The sequence below is a fragment of the Homarus americanus genome, unplaced genomic scaffold, assembly GCF_018991925.1.
Source record: "Homarus americanus isolate GMGI-L3 unplaced genomic scaffold, GMGI_Hamer_2.0 scaffold12870, whole genome shotgun sequence".
NCBI lineage: Eukaryota > Metazoa > Arthropoda > Malacostraca > Decapoda > Nephropidae > Homarus > Homarus americanus.
This window is the reverse complement of record NW_024711502.1, coordinates 562,516-590,178: the sequence shown is the minus strand read 5'-3', so window position 1 is coordinate 590,178 and position 27,663 is coordinate 562,516. Positions and strand designations below refer to the sequence as shown.

The 27,663-nt window shown below is 40.6% G+C and overlaps 2 protein-coding genes across 7 annotated transcripts in view; one reads left to right on the top strand and one right to left on the bottom strand.

Annotated features, from left to right (window-relative positions):
- LOC121858448 overlaps positions 1–18,665 on the top strand; it is a 37,288-nt gene extending 18,623 nt beyond the window's left edge. For both annotated transcript variants that reach the window (XM_042354892.1, XM_042354900.1), the window contains exons 2-9: positions 6,845–7,200; positions 10,097–10,315; positions 10,557–10,715; positions 11,925–12,151; positions 15,178–15,286; positions 15,495–15,607; positions 16,137–16,275; positions 16,960–18,665. In XM_042354892.1, the coding sequence (XP_042210826.1) occupies positions 7,158–7,200; positions 10,097–10,315; positions 10,557–10,715; positions 11,925–12,151; positions 15,178–15,286; positions 15,495–15,607; positions 16,137–16,275; positions 16,960–17,090 (1,140 nt within the window). In that variant the 5' untranslated portion in view covers positions 6,845–7,157 and the 3' untranslated portion in view covers positions 17,091–18,665. The remainder of the gene's footprint in view (positions 1–6,844; positions 7,201–10,096; positions 10,316–10,556; positions 10,716–11,924; positions 12,152–15,177; positions 15,287–15,494; positions 15,608–16,136; positions 16,276–16,959) is intronic.
- A 3,918-nt stretch (positions 18,666–22,583) lies between these two features.
- LOC121858374 (hemicentin-2-like) overlaps positions 22,584–27,663 on the bottom strand; it is a 30,583-nt gene continuing 25,503 nt past the window's right edge. For all 5 annotated transcript variants that reach the window (XM_042354818.1, XM_042354843.1, XM_042354836.1 and 2 more), the window contains 3 exons: positions 27,312–27,471; positions 24,780–24,871; positions 22,584–23,516 (listed from right to left, as the gene is read on the bottom strand). In XM_042354818.1, coding sequence (XP_042210752.1) covers positions 23,254–23,516; positions 24,780–24,871; positions 27,312–27,471 — 515 coding nt within the window. In that variant the 3' untranslated portion in view covers positions 22,584–23,253. The remainder of the gene's footprint in view (positions 23,517–24,779; positions 24,872–27,311; positions 27,472–27,663) is intronic.

Below are 27,663 nucleotides of genomic sequence, written 5' to 3'. Positions count from 1 at the left end.
AAAATTCTTAAATGTTAACTTTCCTTGTAAATTTGCCCTGGCGTCTTGACGCTTACCAATTTGTTTGCAAACATTCAGGGCTAGCATATTTGTAGCGACCTCTCCTCCTATTATAGTATCACTCACTGTTCATTGTTTCTCGTTATCCTGCTTTTATTATACCACAAAACTTTTTTATCTGCATCAAAACCCCGTATCTATATTTTAATGCACTACTCCACTTTGTACTTTACTACACCCGCAGCACTTTACACTTTACTACTCATACGACACTTTACATTTTACTACACAAACGAAACTTTACATTTTACTACACCTGCGACACTTCACACTTTACTGCATATTCGACATTACACTTACTACACCTATGGCACTTAACACTTTACTATATGTATGACACTTTACACTACTACACTTGCGGCACTTTACACTTTACTGCACGTACAGCACTTTACTACGCCTACGGTACTGAACACTTTATTATTACATGTACGACACTTTACAGTACACTTTGCCACAACCACGGCGGCACTTCACAGTTAAGAACTACCGATCCTTAATTCACACCATATTTTACTTACATTTACTTATCCTCTTCGCCACTAATAATCCCCCTTTTTCATATGACATTGTTTAAGAATGAGGAAATAACTATTTAAATAACGTTCACAATTTTTTTTTTTTGCATTCTAGAAATTAAACATAAATCACGTATTAAGTAAATTCTCGACACATAAGGACGGGCGATGTCAACAAATCTATTCAGGACATTTATCTACATTGGCCATAGGAGTGAATCGTATTAATCAAGTAAGTTAGGGATCATCTTTTTTTTTGTGTTATTATTTATATATAATTCTCATAATGATTCATAGCGAATTATTGAAGTAAATCCAGATAGTAGATCATAGTTAATCATTATAGTAAATCCTGATTATCCTCGTACTGGTGTATGGCGGTTCTGGTAAGTGGCGGTGATACAGAATATGGTGGTGTTTGCGTGTGATAGTGTTAGGGAGTTTGACTCCTGCAAAATGTGACGGTGCTTGCAGTTGATAGTGTTAGGGAGTTTGACAGGGCTGCAGAATGTGACGGTGCTTGCGTGTGATTGTGTTGGGTAGTTTGAGAATGCTGCAATGTGACGGTGCTTGCAGTTGATAGTGTTAGGGAGTTTGACAGGGCTGCAGAATGTGACGGTGCTTGCGTGTGATTGTGTTGGGTAGTTTGAGAATGCTGCAGTGTGACGGTGCTGCTGAGCGTGACTGTACATGGGGCTATCCTTGGTTCAAGGTTGACTTAATGTTTACCATTGTTTGTATAACTACACCGCTTACCGAACCAATGTGAACTTGTATGACGATTTTAGTGAATAATGTATCTAAATTTATCCGCCTATCTATGACTATCTATCTATCGATCTATCTGTATCTATTTTCTATCTATCTATCTATCTATCTATCTATCTATCTATCTATCCTACGCCAAGTTCCCGTCGTTGCCATGGCGTCGCGTGCTACTACACACCTAGCGACATAGTTCTATATATTTTTTATCATTATATTTCTTACTCTAGTTTTTTTGTTCACGACATGCTCATACTACTAAACGTGACCCACATAAGATGACAACGAGACACCATTTCCTTGATCCCTGATAGTAGTTTACATTACATAGATAAACTGTAACTGTACATGAACAATATGAGAGAGAACGAAATAAATATTTTAGCCTACATCATCGACTTGTGATTGTTGATATTAGCGTCTCTTAAATACATCCAGAACTCTTGATAAAAACAGGTTAATTTACAGCCGGAAATTGCACCATAATCTTATAATTATTTAGAGACCCCCAGACGACTTAATATCAAGTAATCAAGATAATTGATAAGTGGACAGCGCTCATGTCAAAGTACAACACGCTAGCCGAGTCCGACCGACCCAGTATTTTGTGGAGCACTAATTCATTAAACCAAAGTACAAAAATACTATTATTATTATTGTTATTATTATTATTATTATTATTATTATTATTATTATTATTATTATTATTATTATATGAGAATCAAAGGTTTAAGGAAAAGAATCAAAGATATGAGTGAGGCTCAAGGGAATTAATGAGAACAATCAAGAGTTTTAATGCGAAGATTAAAGGGTTTTAATGAGAGATTTACTTCTACTACTATTAATTATTATTATTATTATTACTATTACTACTTCTACTACTACTACTACTAATAATAATATAGACAAAAATAATAGCCATAACATTAGTAGTAACAATGATAACAGACGACTGGGACACCAGTTACAAATAGTCATAAGTGGTACACCATTAATAGGCTCTTATGAATCCCCTAACCCAACCCTATCACGCCCATCCCTCCCGACCCCACCCTCTTCACCCCACACCCTCCCTCTTCACCCCACACCCTCCCTCTTCACCCCCCACACCCTCCCTCTTCACCCCACCCTCCTCTTCACCCCCACACCTCCTCTTCACCCCACCCTCCCTCTTCACCCCACACCTCCCCTTCCCCACACCCTCCCTCTTCCCCCCACACCTCCTCTTCACCCACCTCCCTCTTCACCCCACCCCCCCCCTCTTCACCCACACACCTCCCCTTCACCCCTCCTCTTCACCCCACACCTCCCTCTTCACCCCACACCTCCCCTTCACCCCACACCCTCCCTCTTCACCCCCCACACCTCCCTCTTCACCCCACCCCTCCCTCTTCACCCCACCCTCCCCTTCACCCCCACCCCTCCTCTTCACCCCACACCTCCCTCTTCACCCCACCTCCCCTCTTCACCCCCTCCCCTTCCCTCCCCTCTTTTTTCAATCATTTAATGTGTTAGCCAGCTTGCATGCGTTTTTCTCTTCCTTCACTCCCTCTAATTTATTCCCTTCACTCCTATCCTTTCTTGTCGCCCTCCATTTTCTTCCCTTCCTCCCTCCACTTTCTTCCCTTCACTCCCCACTTTCTTCCCTTAACTCCCTCCACTTTCTTCCCTTCACTTCCTCCATTTTCTTCCCTTCACTCCCTCCACTTTCTTCCCTTCACTCCCTCCACTTTTTTCCCTTCACTCCCTCCGATTCTTTCATCGTTTTTGCTTCACTTCTTTCCCTTCATTTCGTCTCCTTATCCTTCTCTCTGTCTCTCTCCTCTTCATTCTTATTTTCTCTTCTTTCCTCCAAGGTTTTCTCCTTTTATTTCCTTATTTCCCTCCTTCCCTTCTCTTTCCCTCCTCCCCCTCTTTCTCACCCTCCCTCCCTCCTTGATGTTAGTGGTATGATAACACAATTTATTTAAGCGTGCATCAGTACACTAACATGACGCGATAACACCTGTGTAATTAGTACGTGCAGCAGGTGTTAATAGCGCTGCGGGTCACCTTGCCACCAGAGAGAGAGAAGGCAGAAAGGTGATAAAGGAAGGGAGATAGAGCAGGAAGGTGAGAGAGAGAGAGAAGACAGACAGACAGACAGACAGACAGACAGACAGCAAGATAAAGAGTATGCAGGCGATCACGCCATCAAGAATTTATGAGCACACACACACACATACACAGCTCACTTGATCTACGTGTGTAAACATTAATCTGAATGTTCACTGTATGTGCCTTCACCTTTCTCTAATGAAGGCTTTTGTTAAACCACCAATATATGTAATAAGTCATTTATGTCCAATGTATATTTTCAGCCTTCGGGCTGCAAACTTTTTAAATAAACCGTTTATTATTATTATTATTATTATTATTACACACACACACACACACACACACAAACACACAGTGTATTCACTCCCAGTAAACACTACTTCTTGCACTGTCACTATGTTGAAATGAACTGTAGTTTGAGCTTTTCCCCATCTAATTATTATATATCTTATTTGTATCACTTATGTTACTTGTATATTATTTGTAATTCGAAACCCATTCCCCAAATATTTAACTGTGTATTTTCAGCCTTCTGGCTGCCAAGCTCTTTCAATAAACCGTTAATTATTATTATTATTATTATTATTATTATTACACAAACCTCACCTAACCTAACCTAATCTAACCGCGTCACGGGGATGTTGAGAAAGTACGATACACGTCACCGGAAATTCGACATTTCCGTGAGAATGTTACTTTATCTTTGTCGTGGAGGGAGTATTTCCTGTTCGAGAGTCCCTTATTTTTCAGCAGGTGCGTTGTATAAGTAGTTACTGTAATTAACAGCTAGGTAGTAAGGTAAGTGTGTTATAGCAGCTCCGGGGTGGCGAGCCGGTGATAGGGGGCGAGTGGAGATATCACCTGAAGATTCGCCCTTGCCCCTCCCAACTTATTTCACCTGAAGATTAACCACCCTAATGCTAAACCAACTTAACCTTAGACTTAACCTAACTTAATACCCCAGGTGGTGTTAGGGTGGTTAATCTTCAGGTGAAATAAGTTGGGGGGAAAACTTCAGGTGATCCGAATATAGCGTATAAACCTATGAGAATTAGGAATTATTTTTAGCAAGTTATAAGGTGGTGCTGGTGGCTACACTTGCTGTTTTATCTGACCTAATCTGTCCGTATCTGCCCTTATCTATACTCTCTCTCTCTCTCTCTCTGTATGTGTTTTCTACAGGTATATATGGAGACCTCTAATTATGATTTTAAACTGGTCAGTTTTGATGTAACATCACTCTTTACAAAGGTCCCAGTTGATGATTTACTGGAGTTCCTCATAGATTCCCTGGATAATATTTCTTTGCCTGTCTCGAAAGATGACCTTATCGAACTCATCAAACTATGTATTAAAGATTGTAAATTTGAATTCAATGGAGAATATTATGCTCAAAAATTTGGCATGGCAATGGGTAATCCACTCTTACCTGTATTAAGCAACATATATATGGAATTCTTTGAAAAGAAACTATTAAGTAATATCTTACCACCTTCAGCAGTCTGGTTTAGATATGTAGATGATGTATTATGTCTCTGGCCTAGTAATGAGGACCTAAAAGCGTTCCTGTCACAACTTAATAACTTAGCCCCCTCGATCAAATTCACTGTGGAATTAGAGCATGACTGTAAATTGCCATTCCTAGACTGTCTGATCCACAGAAAAGGTAACTCCTTTAAGTTCAGTATTTATAGAAAACCTACTAATGTGTGTTCATACATTCATTATTATTCTGCCCACCACAATAGAGTCAAACAGTCAGTATTTTCAACAATGTTTTTACGCGCTTTGAAAATTTGCAGCCCGGAATTCATTGATGAGGAATATAAATATATCTATAATTTTGGCTGAAACCTTAAATACCCTAGATCTTTCATAGACAAATGCCTGAACATTACTAAGAAATCTTTTTATAGAACTGATCCCAAGCCCACCCATGACCATAAGAATCTCCTAGTATTACCATTTCACAAAAAATTTCTCTCAAATTCCTTTACAACTAAAAACCTGGAACGTCAATGTGGCATTTAAAAACTCATGCACTGTTAAACAAATGTTAATCAAGCACTCCCCCAACAACACAATTGGTTGCATTTATAAAGTTCCTTGCAAGGAATGTAATATGTTTTACTTAGGCCAGACAGGTAAAGATCTTGTAACTAGACTTAAACAACATAAATATAGTGTTAGGACAGGCCAGGAATCCAATGCTTTGTTTGTTCATTTGAGGGATAAAAACATTGCATTGACTGGGATAATGCCTCCTCAATATTACCTTGTAATTCAATTGACAGTAGGAACATTATAGAATCTAGTCTCATTAAACATACCGAATCCGTTAACATGAATTTGAGTAATGGTATGTACAAATTGGACAATTTTGTAATTAAGAAGATTTGTAACCAGGTGAGAAGGTTGGGTCAGTTTTCCCTCTGACCTGACTACCGACCGTTGCGGTGCTTTTGTAAAGATTAGTAGGGTCATTACCTATACTTGACCTCTGTGGACTTGTCTCACCCTCCTCTGTATATATATATAACTTGTTTTGCACTTCTACTTTAGTCTGTACTCACCCCTGAAGATGTGAATTACACGAAAGCGCTTGGGAACTTCGTGTTTTCTTTTTCCTTGTGGTTATCAGCATATATATATATATATATATATATATATATATATATATATATATATATATATATATATATATATATATATATATATATATATATATATATATATATATATATATATATATAAAGTATCTTATTCTTTTATGTGTGTACAATCGCCAACAAAGTTTGCTTTGTCTCTGGGTTTCGTAAACTGAAGCAGTATCGACCCTATACTGTATAATACAAGGTAAACAGCACACCCGCACCAGACGGCAGCCACGAGGGTCTCACCATGGGGGACGATCTTTTGTTTGCGACTGTACGTGCTGTATGTATTAAATTTTTCTATCTATATGTAACTCTCTCTCTCTCTCTCTCTCTCTCTCTCTCTCTCTCTCTCTCTCTCTCTCTCTCTCTCTCTCTCTCTCTCTCTCTTTCTCTCTCTCTCTCTCTCTCTCTCTCTCTCTCTCTCTCTCTCTCTCTCTCTCTCTCTGTCAATCTTCACCTATCTCCTCATTTTCCTTTCTCTTTATCTCTGTTAATCTTCATCTGTCTCAACAACATTCCAGCATTTTCAATCACCTAGAACATGTAAACGTTCTATTCCTTAACAACAAGAATATCCCTGGATGTATTTTTATCAGTGACTAATATCTTATCAGTCAGGAGAGAGTGAGAGAGATAGAACGCTCACACCAGGCTGCCCACTCTCTGCCATCAGTATCTACGAAGAGGACTTATAGGAAGCTCTTGGCTGCATTAGTTCTGTTATTTACATTCCTCTGGGGTTTGCAGTGGCGGCACGAGGCTTCAGAACGTCAGTCCTTAGGTGTAGAGACATGGTTGAGCAGCGTGAACTGTGAAGCAAGACCAAGGCAGTGACGACTATAGCAAGAAGCTGGCTGGTGAGAATCAGTTAGAGAAAAAAACTCACTCTAGTGACGGATTTACCTCCAATGAGTGACTCGAGTGACCATCTGAGTCCTGTGAACGACTAAGTTTAAGTGGGAAACTGACTGTAAGTGTAAATTACAAAGCCAGAAGACCATCTACAGGGCCACTACAAGGGGTGCCTCCTCACGCTCTCACCTGCAGGACCACAACCACCATGGCCAACTTTATTTCCGGGATGCTCCTCCTGACGGTGATAGGTAAGTCTAGTGCTTCTATGACTTTGTTTGCATGCTGAAGATCTATCGCTAGGCCTAACTGTCATAACGATGTCAAAGTTGCCATTAAATAACGTTAGGCTAGGTTTAGTATGTTAGGTTAGGTTGGGTATGTTAGGTTAGGTTTAGTATGTTAGGTTAGGTTGAGTATGTTAGGTTAGGTTGGGTATGTTAGGTTAGGTTTAGTATGTTAGGTTGAGTATGTTAGGTTAGGTTGAGTATGTTAGGTTAGGTTTAGTATGTTAGGTTAGGTTAAGTTTAGTACGTTCCGCTAGGTTAAGGGGGTGTGACTTTCAGAGAATTGTAGGGTTTGTTTAACAAAAGCCCCATCCTTCTCTAAAAGACACACGCCCTTAAAAAAATTAAGCCATAACAGACATACCCAATACAACAGACATGCCCACTACAACAGACATACCCACTACAGCAGACATACCCACTACAGCAGACATACCCACAACAGCAGACATACCCACTACAACAGACATACCCACTACCTTTGAACATACCCCACCAACAGACACTTACCCCAACAGACATACCACTACAGGAGACGCCACACCAGTAGACACCCACTAAAGGAGACTTGTACAATGGGCATACCCACTGAGGAAATTTTCATACTGGCAGACATACCCTACAACAGACACACACTGCAACAGACACTTGCCTACCTTGGACATACCCACTACAACAGACATGCCCACTACAGCAGACATACCCAATACAACAGACATGCCCAATACAACAGACATGCCCACTACAACAGACATACCCACTACAGGAGACATGCCCATTACAGGAGACATACCCACTACAGGAGACATACCCACTACAACAGACATACCCACTACAGGAGACATACCCACTACAGCAGACGCCACCACAGAACATACCACTACAGACATACCCCACTGCAGGGGCTACCACTGTGGACATACCCTACATGGGAGACGCCCTGCAACAGACATACCCACTACAGGAGACATACCCACTACAGCAGACATACCCACTACAAGAGTAATATTCACTACAACACAGATCACCATTGAGCTACCTTCTCTTTGCTGCTTATGAGAAAAGATTAACGTTATCAGCTTTTATCTTCAAGCTCACGTTAGTCTTATCAGTTGTTTCTACCCGATGATATTTAGGGAAAACTCATTATTCTAGAACCCCAAACTATGCAACCCCAGATTTTTTAAACCCACTACCCCTGAACCGTGTGTGTGTTAGCGCTAAGGGACAGTTCTACATATGTGTAGTTATACGGTGCTCTAATTGTGGATTCAAACCTCGAAAATTGTAAGAGAGAGAGAGAGAGAGAGAGAGAGATGAAAACGTAGTGTGTTATTAATCAACTGTCTACCATACTCGTCTCTCTCTCCCTCACTCCTTCCCATTTGCCAGACAGCCCAAAATACTTACTAGACATTTGACCTTTTCGATCCCACAGGGTTGAAAATACATGACTCAACATTCACCCGGCTTTCTGTGAGTCTACGCTAGTCTTATCTTAACGTTATCGCGTCACGATAACTCGCTACAACAAACCGCCTAGATAAGCCGCCACTCATTTAATCAAACCATTGCATCAACCTGGATTCCTGACAATACAAAGACCCCAATTAGAACCATTTTCGGATCATCTGAAGATTAGCCACTCTAACGCTAACGTAACCTAATCTAACCTAACCTAAACCTAACCTAACCTAAGCCACCACCCTTAAGTAACGTTAGGATGGTTGATCTTCAGGTGAAATAAGCTAGGGTGTCTAATATTCAGGTGACCCATGTAACCGTGTATGGTTTCTGAACAATATATTAGAGCCTTAACATCACATAAAAATGTACCCTCTACACACACACCTGCTGTCAGCCATGTATCCACTGACCCCCACCACCTGCGCTCACCTGTACATCCACCCCGTTCTCAGGTGGTAATTATTTTTGGGATCATATGAAGATTAGCACCTCAGCTTATTTCACCTGAAGATTAATCCCTTAACGTGAAATAAGTTGGAGGGTTTAATCTCAACGTGATTCTTTTTTTTTTCAATTAGAAATACTCTCCATGTACTGTACACCTTATCATGCTTAAACTTATCACTACACAGGCTATAAGACCGCTACACTAACACCAGTAGCCAATAGAGAGCAAAGAACACATCGCAACAAAATTGAAAATAACCCAAAATTTTGGATTTTAGTGTGTCCACAACCTATTGCAAGTGTCGTAGTATTAATAGTATTGTCGTCGTCGTAGTTGTAGTAGTAGTAGTAGTAGTAGTAGTCGTAACAACAGGATTTTTTTTTCATTTTTAAGTTAAATTTAGTGTCAGTAGATTCAGTTATCTTTGTATATGAAAGGTTAGACCATATTTTATTAATTATAGTATATTTGTGTTGAGTCAGGAGAGTTGTCAGGTCGGGCTAGGTACACATTTACAGCTGGGTGAACTGGGGGTGTCCTGGGCGTGTATCAGCGACCCTTACAACAGGAGGCTGCCGCAGCTACTGTATATTCACTCACCCTCTACTGTACAGTACACTCTTTTCAAAGTTCTGTCACATTAAAGCAATATACTTGAGAGTACATAATTATATCAGCCTAGCTCCAAGAGGGAGATAACAGGAGATAACTAGTCTACTGCTGAACTAAGAGAGCTAACACCCAGCGTGACCTACTGAGATATGTACTAATGTCGATTTTGTGTGATAAATTGAACATTTTAATTGATTTCAGAGTGAAGTGTGAAGACCGTTTTTACTTATATGTATAGAAATAGATTTTAAGAACATTAAATAAGTGAATTTAAAAATAAACTCATACACTGACAAGACCTTTATTTACTGTACATGTTAACGTCTCCCACAGGCGTATCGGCTGGCATGGAAATCGGCCCTGTCCGCCTGGCCCACAATAAGCGCTACATCTCCTACCTTTTGGGCCCATCACCTGAGAACAGCCTCCTGGAGTGTCCCTACTTGCTCGATGAGGATAAGAACGAGGAGCTCAGGAAGATCACCTGGAATCTGTGGAAAGGGGAGAAGAAAGTTGGCGCCTACGAGTGGTTTCCAGAAGAAGATGGAATAGGTGAGGTCATCTCTGTGTGACTGTGGCTAACTTTACCAACTGTGGGATATTGAAATCTTCCAGGCGGCAACCCGAGAGATCCACCCAGCACAGACGTTTCCCCACAATCATCTCTTATCTTTGTCCTTAACTGCATCGTTCACAAACTAACCATCATCTCCATCTTACACACAGTCGCCCACTATAGTTTCCTCGTAACACCCACAGCCACACACTTACTCATTCTAACTTTCTCCCACAGCCACAGGACTGCTGGAGGGCGTGGTGAACATGGCCCGAGATGATGGAGGGTTGGAACTGACCAAGCTGAGGTATGACTTAGGCGGATACTACTCTTGCTCCGGCACACTGACGAATGGTGAGGTGTATGAGGCGGAGAGCTGGGAAGTCTTAGTGATCGGTGAGTAACTACCCCCAGTACAACACTAATTACCCCCAGTACAATACTAACTACCTAGGTACAACACTAACTACCCCCAGTACAACACTAACTACCCCAGTACAACACTAACTACCCCCAGTACAACACTAACTACCCCCAGTACAACACTAACTACCCCCAGTACAACACTAACTACCCCCAGTACAACACTAACTACCCCAATATAACAGTACAACACTAACTACCCCAGTACAACACTAACTACCCCCAGTACAACACTAACTACCCCCAATACAACACTAACTACCCCCAGTACAACACTAACTACCCCCAGTACAACACTAACTACCCCCAGTACAACACTAACTACCCCCAGTACAACACTAACTACCCCCAGTACAACACTAACTACCCCCAGTACAACACTAACTACCTCATGTGTTAGTTATATTTTCCTCTATCATCGTTGAGCTGTATCTACACTGTATATTTGTGTCGGTTTTATTTTATTATTTTATGCCATTTTTTCCACATTTTCCCTGACGTGGACTGCTACTACACCCCTTCCTCTCCCTCCCTGCCTAACTATCTATCTCTTCTTCCTTTCTCTTTCCTCTCTCTCTGTCACTCCGTCCTTCCCTAACCTATCTATCTGCTTTCCTTGTTTTCCTCTCAGTGTGAAATAGTTTATATCCCTTAATTTTGTATTCAACTGGTTACTTTGGTGAATCTTATGTCAATCTAAGTGTCTGTTGGAGAAATCAGAGCTCTCATATGTACAGAAAGAACGGCTGTAAGTCTTCCTGTGACATCGTTACCGTTCTTTTTGTACATATGAGAGCTCTGATTTCTCCAACAGACACTTAGATTGACATAAGATTCACCAGAGTAACCAGTTGAATACAAAATTAAGGGAAGACTTACAGCTGTTCTTTCTGTACATACGAGTGCTCTCATTTCTTCCATCTTATTTCTTGTATTTTTATTGTTTGCTTAGTAAACATTTAGGCTAGTCTTGCTCGGAGTCTTTCTTCGGTCGAGTTTTGGACTATCTCCTGACTTATTTCGCTCTGTTGCCGCTTTTTTGGTCTTGTTTAGTCTTAAATTAGTACGTTATATATTACCATACCCAGTGCACCCCCTTAACCCTCGTGCTCTTATATTTACCTAATATACTTTTTCATTGTGGCGGTGATGTTTATACTCCTCACTCCCCCGTCCTTCCAGACATAACCTCGGCATTAACCGTCAGCGACCATAGGGCCGACATTAAGAAGTGTGAGTTTGTGACGTCTGTCGATATCTACGCTGTGTTTCCTGAGCCTACAGTTCACAGCGGTATGTACGCCAGCAGCCTGGGCGGTTTCTACGACGAGGTCACCGCCCTACAGTGGCACAAGGTCAAGAACGAGAACGGTAGTGTCAGCAACTCCTATCATAACGTAGCTTTTAAGGTGAGTCACGATGACACAGGTGTTACTGTTTGATAGGAAGACTTACGGCTGTTCTTAGACAACAAATATCATGTGTGAGAAGGTCCTGATTCTCAAACCTTCGCACATAGACTTATCCTCGTAATTGGAGATGATCGAACGCACTTTGCTGGCTTACTTGAGCCCAAGCACAAAGAATAGCTTTCATAAAATTAGATACTAATTACACTGAAATACTTTAGATACGACCACTTCGTCACCAGCTACGGGACAAAATCGAACGAAGAGAAGCTTTGTAAGCGAGTGTGAGGATAGATCTTCGAAGTTGGGTCCAGATGGAACTGTGGTATATAGTCTAATGAGAACCAAACTTGCCGGGAGGGACGCATCGCTCCAAAAGGTATCTTTACGGAGGGGTCCTATGAATTTCAAAATGAACACCGCGACTCCTGTTGTCTCGGTAGGGTTGTCAAAATCCATCATCCGTTGTCATATTGTCGCACACAAAATCATAAAGATACTTTTTGGAGCGAGTTACACGACGGTACGCATGGAACGGTATGTACGTACACAACTAGTTAAGACAGATAGAGGCACACATTATGTTTCTAGAGAAATGTGTCAGACCTTGCCTAAACGCATTATAAAGTTCATGGGCATCAGTCGGCACAGAACTGGGCTGCCTAGTGGTGCTACGAGTCCGAACGAGATGAAGAAACACCTTTGTGAAAAGTACCTGGGTGTGTATGTTGATAATTGAAGTGAAGTTCTCCGGCCATTGTGAGATGAAGGCTAATCAAGTAACGAAGATACAGTAGTAGGGGTTATAAGAAGGTCGTAACGCTCTGCAAGTATTTTTGTCTCAACTTACGACTATAAACAAAAACAAATGTATATATATTTTCTTGTTTCTAATGATTTCAGATAAAAACAAGTCAATTTTCATCTATGACACTTTTGGCGCATTTTTACCCGAAGTATCGGGAGTTTAAATAAGAAAGCTATGTATTATTGCATATGTTGCAACCAACCGAATGTGGAAATTTTTTCATTGTAAATAATAGTTTAGATAATTCTAAGACACCTTTCTTCTATGACGTTTCCCTCACAAACAACCTAGAATCCAGATATTTAATATGCCAGGGTTCGGGAGGCAGAGCTTACCAAATAGGCAAGATAATGCAGGTCTGGTTTTTGCTATCAATCCCGTATCTCGGATATGGGTAAAATGTGCCAAAAATGTCATATAATAAAATGGTTTTGTTTTTATCTGAACTTTTCATTAGCCCCCCTCCCCCCCCAAAAAAAAAATATATATTGATTTATGTCCGTTACTATAAATTGACCAGGACGAGTTCCGTCAAACCATACCTGTTGTCCACATAAATTAATAACAAGGAGCCAGTCTACTACAGCCGGACCATCGGAAATTTATTTAAGAATGAGGGTAAATTTATAGCAGAGGACATAATTCAATATTGGGTTTTTCCTAATGATAAGTTCAGACAAAAACACCACTGTATCTAGCTAGCAGCTGTAGCCTGTATGCCTTTGGCCCACAAGTTGACACCTCCTCACCATTCATAGGAAGGGGATTAGGGGGGCTATGCCTTTGCATTAAAGAATAGAGAGGAACGTATAAATTAAAAAAAAGAAAAAAAAGTGCCAAGCTGTTACAGAGAAAAAAGGTGAGGAGACGCCGTTCCCCCTCCACCATACCACTGCCTATACTACAGATACTCAGGACCAGATGCTGTATAAGGGCTTTGTAACTAAACACATCTTGATCTACCCAATCATTGTCTCGTCGTCCGATTAATAGATACAGAAATCTGCCATGGTACAGGGCCTCCTGTCATACTGTACATATATGAAGACTTTATGTTACCCTGAGGGTCTGGAGAGATGCTGGGGTGTTCGGAAACCTTTTATTATTATTATTATTATTATTATTGTTAGTAGTAGTAATAGTAGTAGTTTAGTAGTAGCTTAGTAGTAGTAGTTTAGTAGTAGTAGAAGTAGTAGATGTAGTAGTAGTAGTAGTAGTAAACAAGAATTTACAGATGCCAATGCTCTAAGGTACAGTAGGCCAGTAGAAGGCTTGCCCTCCTAATGCGTGTGTGGCTCTTCCTATGACGTCGATCACGCCATGGTGTGCAAGAAAGGGGGCTTCATATGCATGAGGCATGACGAAGTAAGGGACCTCATAGCAAATATGTTGAAGGAAATCTGCCTTGATGTCAGGGTAGAACTGACCCTCCTTCCATTGGACGGTGAGAATTTCTAACATAGGACTTCAAACACATCCAACGAATCCCGTGTTGACGTCAGTGCTCGAGGATTCTGGACGCTGCAACATCGAGCCTTCTTCGACATCAGGATTTTTGATCCCATGGCCGCATGTCACCGTAACTTAGCTCTCGACGCTGCACACAGGAGGAACGAGAACGACAAGATAAGGGAATACGGGGAGAGAATTCAGAACGTTGATCAAGGCAGCTTTACCCCTCTAGTGTTCACAACCTCTGGTGGGATGGGACCAAGTGAAAGATGCTTCTATGCCAGACTCGCGGAGGTGCTATACGAACAGAAGCAGCAGCCCAGAAGTTATGTTACAGCCTGGATGAGATGTCGACTAGCCTTCTCTCTCCTTAGGTCTGCTTTGCTCTGCCTCAGGGGAACGAGAGCATCGGCCCCAAAGCCGACAACAGTTGCAAATATTGACTATGAAGCAACAGTCACTGAATGCCGCATGAATCTGCGGCTCAACTAACTCAACACAGCTAGGATAGCGAATTGTGTATTAGGATATTTAATTTTAAGGTAATAAAATGGCGGCGGAGGTGTGGCTATAGGGGGAGGATGGAGGCCACGTAAAAAAGTATTAGCAGTTGTATTAGTAGTATAGTAGTGGTAGTAGCAGTAGTAGTAATGGTAGTAGTAGTAGTAGTAGTAGTAGTAGTAGTAGTAGTAGTAGTAGTAGTGGTAGTAGTAGAATTGTACATGCCATAATTATCATTAATTTTTCTACTATTTACATCCTTCAGATTAACGAAGATACGCCTGATGATGCTTCACACCTCGTCTCTATCGGTGTTACCAAGTCGGATGGGAATTACATCGCATTAACCAGCATTAAAAGCTTTGACAGCGTCTGTGAGTTGGCAACAATGTTGTCCTGACGAAAAAAATCTTATTACTTATATTAAAAGTGAAGTTTGTTAAACAGACAGATAAATGAACTCACTTAAGAAATAGATGAATATATTAAGTTATTTGTGTGTGTGTGTGTGTGTGTGTGTGTGTGTGTGTGTGTGTGTGTGTATAACATTCAGTCAGTAACATCACCATTGTTGTTCCACAGGGCAGCAGCAAGGGTGCCCAGCGATCTTCCACAAGGCTTACCAAGTAGAGAGTTACAAGAACGTCCGGAAAACCTGTCGTAACGAATATGTCCCACAATTTGGTGAACCCGAGGTACGATAGAAGAATACAGCGGTGGTAATAACACAGTAGCAATAGTACAGTGGTGGTAATGGTACAACAGCAATAGTATAGTGGTGGTGGTAGTGGTAGTATAGTAGTAATGGCATACGGCAATAAGCATGTATATACAGTATTGTAATAAGCAATAGCTGTTTACCTGTAAGCCTGTGTGCTGTACCTGAGAGGGAGATGGCTGGTACTAAGGTGTACAGTGCAATAAGTAATTCTTCTTCCCAAACGATTTCACTTGATAGTATGGATCTGCCTGTCTGTCTGTCCCCCACCTCCTCCTTTATCCTTCGTTCCCACCCTTCCTACTTCCCCCTCCTACCCCCTCCCACCCTCATTTCTTCCCTTCGTACTTTCCTTCCTTCATCCCTCCATCTTTCCTTCCATGTCAAGTCTCCAAACTCCTTCTATCTCCCTCTCTCCTTCCCTTTTTTCCTCCCTCCCACCTTCATTCCTCCGTCACTCTCTGCTAACCTCCCTCTATGAGTTACCATATTGTCTTGTATCGCAGGCCATCGTGAAGTGTGACGATGGGTACCACTCTGCCGGTCATGTCAAGTCGCTGGTGCTAGTGTGTACGAACGAGACGGGCAAATACACTTGGATGACCTCAGATGGCGACTTCCCTGACCACGACAAATTGCGTTGTGGTGAGACGAATGCAGTCATAATCTGATGCCTGTTTGTTTATTTGACTTAAGTTATGGTAGTCTGTGTATGTTTGTAAGGGAGGTGTAGTGTAGGGGTTGTGTGTAAGGGAGGTTTAGTGTAGGGGTTGTGTGTAAGGGAGGTGTAATGTAGGGGTTGTGTGTAAGGGAGGTGTAGTGTAGGGGTTGTGTGTAAGGGAGGTTTAGTGTAGGGGTTGTGTGTAAGGGAGGTTTAGTGTAGGGGTTATGTGTAAGGGAGGTGTAGTGTAGGGGTTATGTGTTAAGGGAGGCGGGGGGTGATCACTCAGTCAGTTTACTCATGCAATTCTTCATTCCCTCACTCGCTAACTCACACATTCATTGGCTGACAGACGGATTCATTCACTCCTTCACTTGACTCACAGGGGGTGAAGGAGGTTCTATTCCGTTGTATATGTATAATTATGAATCGCCTGAAGATTAGCCCCCAGATAAATTAAACACCCAAATACTATACAATAGGGGTGAGACGAGGTTGGGGTTAAGTTAGGTTAGGTTAGGTTAGCGTTAGGGTGTTGAATCATCAGGTGAAATAAGCTGGGGGTGTCTAATTTTTATGTTATTCTTAATTTTGACCATTCCTCACTTCTTTGCTTAGTAATGGGACTTCTTATGAATGTCTTGAAGTAACGCTTTGTCTCCTCACAGTACTGGGTGGCGGAGGCTATGCCAGCACAATCACCAGCTCCCTGTTCACTGTGTTGGGGCTCCTCTTCCTACTGTGCTGCCTCAACTTGGGCTCTAATGTCGATGTGGCCTCTTGTTGCCCATTCATCTGAACAAGAGGAAGGAATCAACCCCTGTGTGTAGTAGTCCGGATTCCAGATTCTTACCAAGGTTTCGGATTTTTACTAAGATTCCGGATTTTTACCAAGCTCCTGGATTTTTACAACATGTGGTGAATTATCCCATTAATACCTTCAACTTTTTTACGGATATCTTGTAACATGTTGTAAGGATCGTGCCTTTTGTGTTTTCACTCCCAAGATCTTTTTCATTCTGTTCTAGGTTATATATTATACCCTTCCACTGGACGTGTCAGGGGGTCTGGTTAGAGTGCCTGTATCTTTTGTACTTTGGATTAATTACAGTAACATGAATCATTGAGCAAATACTGTATCTTTTCGGGGCAATAAATTCAGTTTATAGTTTATTAATATTGTATAAACAAAATCACTCTATATGCAACTAAGAGTTTATTTCCGTTAGTAACTCACAATAATCTGTTTGTATGATTATTCTCTCATAAAGGAAACAAATGAGTATCGACCGACAGAATCATATCTTGCGACACAGTTGTTTAGAGTGAGGTCGTGAACTGTTATTTTTATGATATACAAGTATAGTATAGTACTTTATATATAATTTCTTCTCTTATTTCTTAATTTCCTAATCCTTCAAAGCCCTGCCTACTTATTTTGTTTTTTTAGGACAGGCATATCGTGCAGTCTTAGCGAACTGTGAAATAAACTAGCCTAACACATGCAGAGTATAATTTTCGTTTTGATAATATTTGGTGATCCTAAGACTAAGAGCCATAAGGTCAAGGGGTCACTTGTTTGATGTGCATTGTATGATTACTTTTGAAGTCATATATGTTAATATTTCTCAAGCTTATCTACTGTAATATTTTATCGGTGTTTGTTTTCTCCTCCATTTTTATAATATTTAATGGATGAAAATAATAATAAATTAAATTCTGTTTCTATTCTCCATATTTTTAAGTTTAAGTTACGTGCATTTTGTTAACATATGGTGGTGACGCATGAAGGGCTGCAGCTGGACTATACTGGAGTGCCTAATCTTCAGTTGATCCGTTTAATGTTATCCCAGACCTTAGCCATGATAATATAACACACGACACAAACCATATTATTGGTTAGGTTAGGCTAGGTTAAGGTTAGGTTAAGGTTATGTCAGATAAGGTTAGGTTAAGGTTATTATTTGGATAACATCATGATAGGTTCAAGTTATATTATGCTAACGTTATATACATAATTTAATGTTAAATTAAGGTTAGGTTAACAGTATTTTCTGTTAAAGTTATATTAGGTTAAATGTCATGTTAAGGGTATGTTAGATTAAGGCAATGCCAGGTAAGGTTAGGTTAAGTTTATAGTTCGTTAAGGATATGGTTGGATAATATTATGTAAGGTTAACTTTGGAGGTTACCGTTACTTTAGGTTAATCTTGCCGAGGTTGTATTGTCAAAGTTAACATTTCCCAAATTGGGATACTGGGCAGGGTGGAGGAGTTTCTTGTTTCGTAAATATAGAGGGACTTTTACATAGCTTGACATGTGTAATGAATTTCTGTATCCTTATAGTTTCATAATTATAATTCATGATCAATGATATCTTTTATTTTATTTTATTTCATTTTATTTTGCAATGCTTCAGTAGGTAATAGGTAGTAAGCAGCTATCAAACATGAAGGTGCTACTGCCTGGGAAGATCTTGGAAGCATAATGTGTTGTCTAATGGTAGACCCTGCTGCCATTTGGCACCACGAAAATTGTGACCAAGTCCCAGGTTGCTGATCTGACTTTCTGCACCATTTACACACAAGTGCGGGTTTCAATTGTTTCTCTTACTTTGACAACACAACATACATAATGTATATCGTTTCTTATTCTTGATTTGTTTTTTCGTTTTTGTATTTATTTATGGTTATTATTATTTTAAGTATTTTTGTATAAATTTTTGAATTATTATAATTATAATAGTTATTTTTATTATTATTATTATTATTATTATTATTATTATTATTATTATTATTATTATTATTATTGTTATTATTATTATTATTATTGTTTTCGCCCTCCAGGCCCTGATGTGGGTCAGTGACCTGTGCCCAGTGGGCTATTCACCCCCCCCCCCGCCCACAAAATAAAAGTTGAAAAGCTTTTCTCGGTAGGGATAGATAGTTTGAAGCTTCATAGGGCTTCGAGTATGTCTCTGAACTAATCTAAAGTTTACAGCACAGGGAAGAAACGAGAGTGCAGAGTGGGTGGTGGTGGTCAGGTGGACGGTTTCATTCTAGTGTTTGTGCTGGCCGGTGTGGTGCCTGAGTCCTCCGCCTGAGCCCTGTCTGTGCTGCTGAGGAGTCGTGGCCTAGGTTTGGGTGACTAGTTTTATAGTGTGTATACCCCAGGGGAGGTGCTCGTGTTGGAAGGTGGTATGTGTGTATACAGAATTGTTCCCGTGTTATGGTTGGAGAGGACATCGCAGCTCCAGACAGTGACGCTCATCGACAGGCATGGACTGCAGCAGCCGGGTCCAAGATGAGTACCAGACCATACTCCTTTATTAAGTTTTATGGGAAATTTTTAATGTATTTCAATATTTGGTAAAGGTGTAGATAATGGACTATTGCTCTGGGGTAAATATTAACGACATCGTTGCAACGTAATTCGTTTTGATGGACCTTTTCTTACTAGATTTTCATCGCTGGGTTCAGGAGATATCCATTGCCTCAGGGCTTAGGCAAATGCTTCGTTTGGTATTAGGCCCCTATAGGCTCGCACCAAGGGGCTCTCACTAACGTGGCACCACTTCCTCTTTCGCGGCGATAAACTGTAATGCGGCCAGATCCACTTACATTTTATTCTCAGTTTAGAACATGTTTACGAGTCGCTCTGTCTGAGCGGCGTTTGTCACGTCCACAACGTCCACGAAAAACCTAAAATTACACCATATCAAGGTAAGTTCCTTCTGTTAAATATGCAGGAGGGTCTGGGGGCTCTGCTAGGAAATAAGGTAAGGTTAAGTAGGTTTCTTTGGTTAGGTTGGAGCGGTCTTCTAACAACACTTCGGTCGCTTGTGTTTCTTATCAACTAAGATTAGGTTAGGTTTAATTTTAAAATAACTCCATTTTAACACATTTGCCCAACTACGACAGTGTCCACTGCAAAACGCAGTGAAATTGCGGAGTATTTAATTTCATTTTCCATCCGGTTCTTTCGTTCCGTTTTTGATTCTGCATTTTCCCTCTTCGAAGCCTTGCCCACCACGGGTAGGAACGGTCATAACATAATTATGCACTTCATAAAACTTTCAGTATCACAACTGTACACCTTTTATCACTTCGAATCGACGTATTTTTTTCAATAAAAATCACCAAATTATTGATTTATTTGGAAATTTTAATTTGATTTCGACATTTTTCACGTTGAAACGACATTTACTGCCTGAAACGACAAAAAATAGTTTTACTTCGGTTTTAAAGGAAACTATAGACGTATAGTATTTGAATCGGCAATTCACCATTCCAAAGTGGACCTTTCACCATCTCAGACGTCTTTTATTATTTTAGAATACAATCGTAACTGGATCTAAGGAAGCATAAATTGATTGGTGTGTTTTAGTATTTTTTTTTTACGGGGATTAGCCCACCCAGCCGCAGGTAACTGATCCACATCGGGGCCTGGGGGGGCGAAAATGTAATAATAATAATAATAATAATAATAATAATAATAATAATAATAATAATAATAATAATAATAAAGAACTATAAAGAAATACAAAATGAAAAAAGTCAAAAGTTAGGAATAATATACAGTATGTATGTTGTGTTGTCAATGGTAAGATAAACAAATGAGACCCTGCAATTGTGTGTAAATGGTGCAGAAAGTCAGATGAGCAACCTGGGACTTGGTCACAATTTTCGTGAAGCCATGTGGCAGCAGGGTCTACCATAGACAACACATTATGCTTCCAATATCTTCCCAGGTGGTAGTACTTCCCTGTTTGGTAGCTGCCTAATACCTACTACAGTATACTGTAGTCTCCTTTGACGTCTTCTATTTTAAAATGTGTGTGGTGATATTGAGTCTTAGTTATGAATAACTCTAAAACAAATTGTCAACATCTTAATGGGAGTTACAGTCCATAGACTTTATAATTTTCACTATACAGTACAGTAATATCTCAATGTGAGTGATATTCAAGAAACGGTATATTTTGTATCTGACATACTAATAAATAAATAGATTTTTCGATTCTGAGTGAAGTGAAAAAGGATGTATTCAACATGAAAACTACAATAAAAAAGCTTTCACCGGTTGAATAGCCTGGTAGTCTATATGCAGCCGGGACGGCTACATAGACTACCAGCATATTCAGCCGTGAACCCATAAACATATTAACTACTATATATCTGTAACTAGATATACAGTTTCTGCTTAATATGCCACGGGGTCCGGGTTAAGAAGTAAGATTAGGTTGGTTAGGTCAAGTTCTGTGAATTGTCGTTAACATTTTCTTGTTTGGTATTCTATAAATAACATCGTAATAGATTTTGGTGTAGTGGACGATGTATACTGTATAAGGCTGAAACAGTAACTTGATGGGTTACACTGTACATGTGCAGTACATATCAGCCAATTTATTTAATTGTTATGAAATCGTCAGGCAGTGTAAGAGACGTTAGAATGAATGCGCATAATGAGTGTTTACCATGGAATGTGCTGTGAGTCAAGTGTTGTTGTGGCACGGTGCCTCGGATTCTGAGACAAAAGTCCTTGATGTGACCAGCAGCATTTCCGTCAAATCGCCCGCTTTAACCACCTATTTACCAAATATCACTTAAACGACGGGAGAAGTATCATCCCTGATCACCACATACATATTTGTACCACTAATATTGCATAGTATATTGTGGCATACAAAAGACGCACATTTCGTCATGGCCCATTAGCTCAAAGTTGACATTTGTTTTGACCGACCTATTTATATCCTTGTTTAATAAACGATTTTTTAATTGCACAAGTAACTCCTTAACCCTCTCCATCCCTCTACCCCTTCACACACTCACCCTACTCAGCCCCCATAATACGCCACCCCCTCCCCCTTGCACACACCAGCCCCTGTCATCCCCTGGCCCCTTCTTCCTCTTATTCGTGAATGCTTCGGGTTCACAAGTCGATACTCTCGAGGTTCACACCTCACTGAAAGGGTGGATTGACAACGCTGAGTGGACTAGTCGGGGAAAAATCCCCAACTGTACGTACTATGGTAGTGTACACACTGTATTGGTGTATGTACTGTGGTAGTCTACAGGCTTTAATGGCGCAAGTGCTGTGTTAGTGTACACGTTGTTGACTCCCAAAAGTAAATCTCATAGCCTGTTAAAACTCCCTGGTTATTATGGTTCCAATTATGTTGACGATTTATCCTTTCAGAAACATCTTCCCATAAACTAATTCTGTAGTATAAAACAAGGTTGGTTGGTTTACGTCTGATTATTTGTTTTTGTCTTTAGTAAATCAGGAATTTAAAAAAAAATGCGTTTTATTTACTTTTACAACATTAAAGATTTTTCTCACGACAGGTTTAGCAAGTCTACGTGTTGACAGAAGCAAAACAAAACACACACTGCTGCGTGTTGTTCCTCACGATTGTATAATTTTAGGTTGTAGCCTCCGTGTTGTAATCTTTTGTAAACTCAAACTTTCTGTAGTCTCCATCCTGTAGACTTCTTTTTGTAAGCTGTAAGGTTTAAATCCTCTTGTAATCTTTCCCTGTAGACTCTAAAACTCCGTTGACTTCCTCTGAAGGACTTAAATTGATTAGACTACCTTTATAAACTCCTAAATATCATCACTCTGGTTCAGGCTTCGAGACGCAGACTCCTTTAAAGAGTTTCTAGGCGGAACTGTAAGTCTTCTGGCGCTCCTCCTCCCTGGTAGCGACCCCCGTGTCAGACTCCCTCTAAATAGGAGCCTCTTTACTGTAGGTCTTGTAGAATCCTCGTTGGGAGACTCCTTGTTGTTGCTTTCTCAGGCCTCGATAGCCGTGTGACATTGCTGCGTCTTGTAAACATGGCTTCAAACATCCTAAGCTCCCTTCTGCAGGTCTATCTTGACCGAGACAATGTTTACGATGTTCTGAACTAGTCTCTCTGCTGCAACCTCTCTTTGGTAGACTCCCGGGTGCACGAGACTCACTTCAGGCGACAGAGGAACCGTCTGCGGACATGACAGGGGAGAGCAATGGCATGATACTCTTGGCCGCCGTCCAGAGTCATGCAGACGCCCGCGGGGGCCAAGGCAGGGCCAAAGTGGCGAGGTTGTCCCGGGGCCCACACCTTGGAGGACACCCTCGTGCCCTCCACCCACTTCCATCTTCTTCCAGCGCCTCCTCCGCCCTTGATTACGCCTCCGTCTTCATCCTCTCGCCCACCCACCCAGAAGGGCCAAAGAGTCCCTGAAAACAAGATGTGATCAATAATAGTTTGTTAATTGTGTTACACTGAATATACTGTAATGTGCATTTTTTCAAAGATGTGTCCTTTTTAATTTCTTATCCGTGATTGCTGTATTTTTGTTCTTATTTGTAAATATAAAATTTTATTACATTAAACATTATGGTATTTTTGTTCTTTCATACGCGCTCGTGGCATTTCTGTTCTTGTTACTGATATTTTCTTTGTTTTTATTTTTAACTTAATTGCGATATTCCTGCAAATATTTGAAACTTGAAATTTGTTAATAAAATTGCATTAATGTTAGGTTTTTGGTCAAGTAATGTATGCTTTCGTTTGTGATTGTGGTTAACGTGTGTGTGTGTGTGTGTGTGTGTGTGTGTCCTTATCATGACTTGTCTCTTATCTAAATAATAGTTGATATTTCAAGTTAAGATGATGAGGAGATATCTTATGTTCCGAAAAAAAAAATTCTTGTACACTTAAGTGATATAAATAAAGTGAACTTAAACACCTTGAGTGAGATTATTTATGCCAGCAAGACTTAACAAACTTGCCGAATTATATAATGGGATTATAGGGACACTTGTCTTAACCTCTTGCCGGACCTTATAAAGGAAGGCTCGACTTAAACCTGGATGACTCAGTTAAAGAGTAATTCTAAATGTTTATTTGATCTCAGTGACCTCCACAACACACGTGAACAATGTAATAAGTAAACAAATAGGATAAATGGAAGAAAACCAGAGTTATCTACTGTTCCTCCGGTGACCCGCTGAGGTACTCACTTCCCCAGTGTCACTTGATATACACAGTCAAGAGCTTGGGACTCTTCTTCCTGTTTTCTTTACGAGTTTTACTTAAAATTTTATTACATGCAAAAAATGAAAGTGAGTCCCATACACTTGACCAGCACACAGTACAGTACAGTGAGCCTCCGGTATACAAGGAGGCAGTATGGCAGACACTACCTTCAACCACATGCACATCCTTAACTGTAAACTGAATTAATTAACTTAATCTGATTTTACACTAATTCGGAATCAATCCAATCATAGTAGGGCTAAACTAACACCTATATAAGTCATTGTTTACGGAACTGATCTCAAAGTCAAAACCAATCTACTCTTGCGCCACTAAAATCTCCAACTATCTGGAGACAATACGAACTATAATTCAAAACCAGTCTAGTCATAACAGAGCTGAAGGACGTAAACTGAGCTAACATCTTCCAAAAGAATTTGTAAGGCGTAATAGGATCTTACAAGTTCGACTGGCCTGTCCGTGTCTCTCCTCCAGGTAGGACCTCAGTAGGACATTGTCGTGATCCCAGGCCAGCTGTCCGCCGCCCTCTGACCTGCCCAGGAGATAATACGTACTTCAGTTAGCTTGGTTAGGTTAAGTTTGGCTAAGTTGGATTAGATTTGGCTGGATTAGGCTGGGTTGGGCTAGATTTGGTTGGATTAGGTTACGTTGGGTTAGGTTGGCTTGGGTTAGGTTAGATTGGGTTAGGTTTGGTTAGATTGTGTTAGGTTTGGTTGGGTTGGGTTAGGTTAGGTTAGGTTAGTGTTGGAAATTCTGAATGTGATCGGACACTTTTGATTTTGGACACACCTTTCCACATTGTATCAAGCAAAGACCATAGAGTATCAACAAACATCAGCTCCCTCTCTACTCATCAGCTCTTGCATCAACCACTAATGTACAGCCAAGTCCTTAGCGAATAGTTAACCCGGCCGGTACTTTACGTGGGAACGAGTGTTTTGTTGTGGTGTATCCCAGGGTAGTGAGGTGGGGGTTGGACTACTTGCCCTGGGTGAGGAGTTGAGCACATATTATCCTGTACCTGTCTGGAAAAGATTCGTCGCAGGACACAATTACGTAAATTGTTTAACTGTGGAACGACCTGTAATCCACCATGGTTTCGCTGTCCATAGATTTAATGTTAGTGGAGTAATGGTGGGGGCATTCGAAGGTGTTCATATTGGCGGGAACTGATAGGATATAAGCTTAACATTTTTGATAACCGGGGGAAGCGATATAAAGGCAGATAATCGACTTCGTGCTTTGATCCTTATAAGATAGAAAAGTTGGGGAGGGCAGTTGAGAAAGTTGTGAACGTTGTAAGGTCATTGTTATCGCCATCGCAATTGTGCGCGCCGGCCACATGTTAAGTGCAGAAACTTTTACAACTCAGAATGGCTTACTAAGCGAGATGGAGCTGGTAGCAGCTGTGTGACTGCCTGAGGGACAGTCTATCGCCTTCTACTGTAAAGGCAACATCTTGATTCTCGTCAGCCAATATCTTTCTGCAGGACATTATATTTGTTCTCGTTGGTCTAACCGTAGACCCCAAAACGTGAGTGTGATTGTGAACTGTTGAATCCTCTGAGAACTCTAAATAACTTTAATAAGTGTAATTATGTACTGTATATTGATCGTATTATTCAAACTGTGTCCTGATGTACCAGCAGTTGTTATATGTGAATTGTATTCAACAGGTTTTGACCGAATTATACTCATCGCGTCAACGACAAGGGTCTTATTGTCCTGCACCAACGAAAATCGCTCCTATGAGCGATTACAGTCATTAGGATCGAGTCCCGCATATCTCTTCTGGCCAGTTTAATAATAATAATAAAAGCGCGAATCAATGCCTGTGTCTAAACCGACTCTTTCACACGACGGGGTCCACATGGGAAATATATTGACACAACATCTGATATCTTTAGCTTACACCTCGTGAGCCAATCCTGCGAGGTTGAGAGTTGGTTATAAAATATAGTCTTAATATTGAACATCTCTGCTTCCTATTTGATCTCGAATACATGTGTTTTGGCCATAATTAGCTTTTGATTTCGATTTCGATTTCGATTAGATTGCCCCGGAAGGGGCTAGTTTATTGGGCACCCCCTTACATCCTGTGCAAGGTGAAGCGCAGAAGCGTTTACAGCGCCCAACTTTATTTTCAACAGAACTTTAATTGTGCTCTCTTAACCCTTTCTAAGTTAGTTAATGACGGGGAAGGTAATTAACACCATCGGGTCTCTGTCTCAGCAGTTCCAGTGACGGCTGTAGTTCCTGGGCTCCATCAACACCCATGTCCTCTTGGTTAGATTCATATCATATTAATTTTCATTATAACTGTCATTTATAGACATTTAGTTAACAAAATGTATAAGTACCTTATCACCGAGCCCAGGGAATTAGTCCTAAGTGTTGAGGACACTCGCAGATTAATAGAATGCAATCCTGCAACAGATGAACGGCTGCTGAATGTGAATTGAGGTTACTGGAATAGCGGAAAGGTGAGACAAATAGGTAACGAGAAGAAACTAATCGGCAGCAAAAACACGAAATCGCTCTGGCCCAAATTAGATCACAGTTCAGTAACACGGGGATCTGGGGACGTCTTCAAAAGTTCGGTGCATGATAAGGGTTAGGTTAGGCTGAGTTACATTCAATCATGTGGGGTTAGTTTAGCTTAGGTTGGTTAAATTAGGTTAGTTTGGGGGAAGTAAGACTAAGTTAGTTTAGGGGAGGTTAGGTTAAGATATAATGCGTTCTTCAACTATTATGGTTATGAGATGGGTGTTGGTAGTCTGACTAGTTCCTGTTTTGGGGATAGATAGATTTGGTCTTGCTGGTTAGAGGTTGGGGGATGGAAAGTCTTGACAGATTGATGGTGGTTGTTATTAGTTAGTACCTATACAGTAGAATGGATTGTGGTGATTGATTGGTTTGGTCAGAGAGAGAGAGAGAGAGAGAGAGAGAGAGAGAGAGAGAGAGACCTTTACCTGCAGTAATCAGCAGCCTCTAGCCAGGATATTTTTTGATGCGTCACCTGCAGTACACACATCTCCCCCGCCACCCTTTCATAGGGCGTGGGACATGAGTCGCTTCTCGCACTGGCTGTAGCAGAGATCTCCTCATCTGACGTGGTCTTTGGCAGCTTCCCTGTATGTAGGTGTTGATATGAAATGTGCCGCGTCTGTACATTACACATAAATCTGTATAATATGTTATGGGATTTCTGTAATTGAAATGGGATTGATTATTGTCCTTACCTACTCATAGAAATAATTCTAGAATAACCGTATTTTTAACCTAAATCTGAACATTGTGGTCGCCTTTGTTTAATCCGAATCT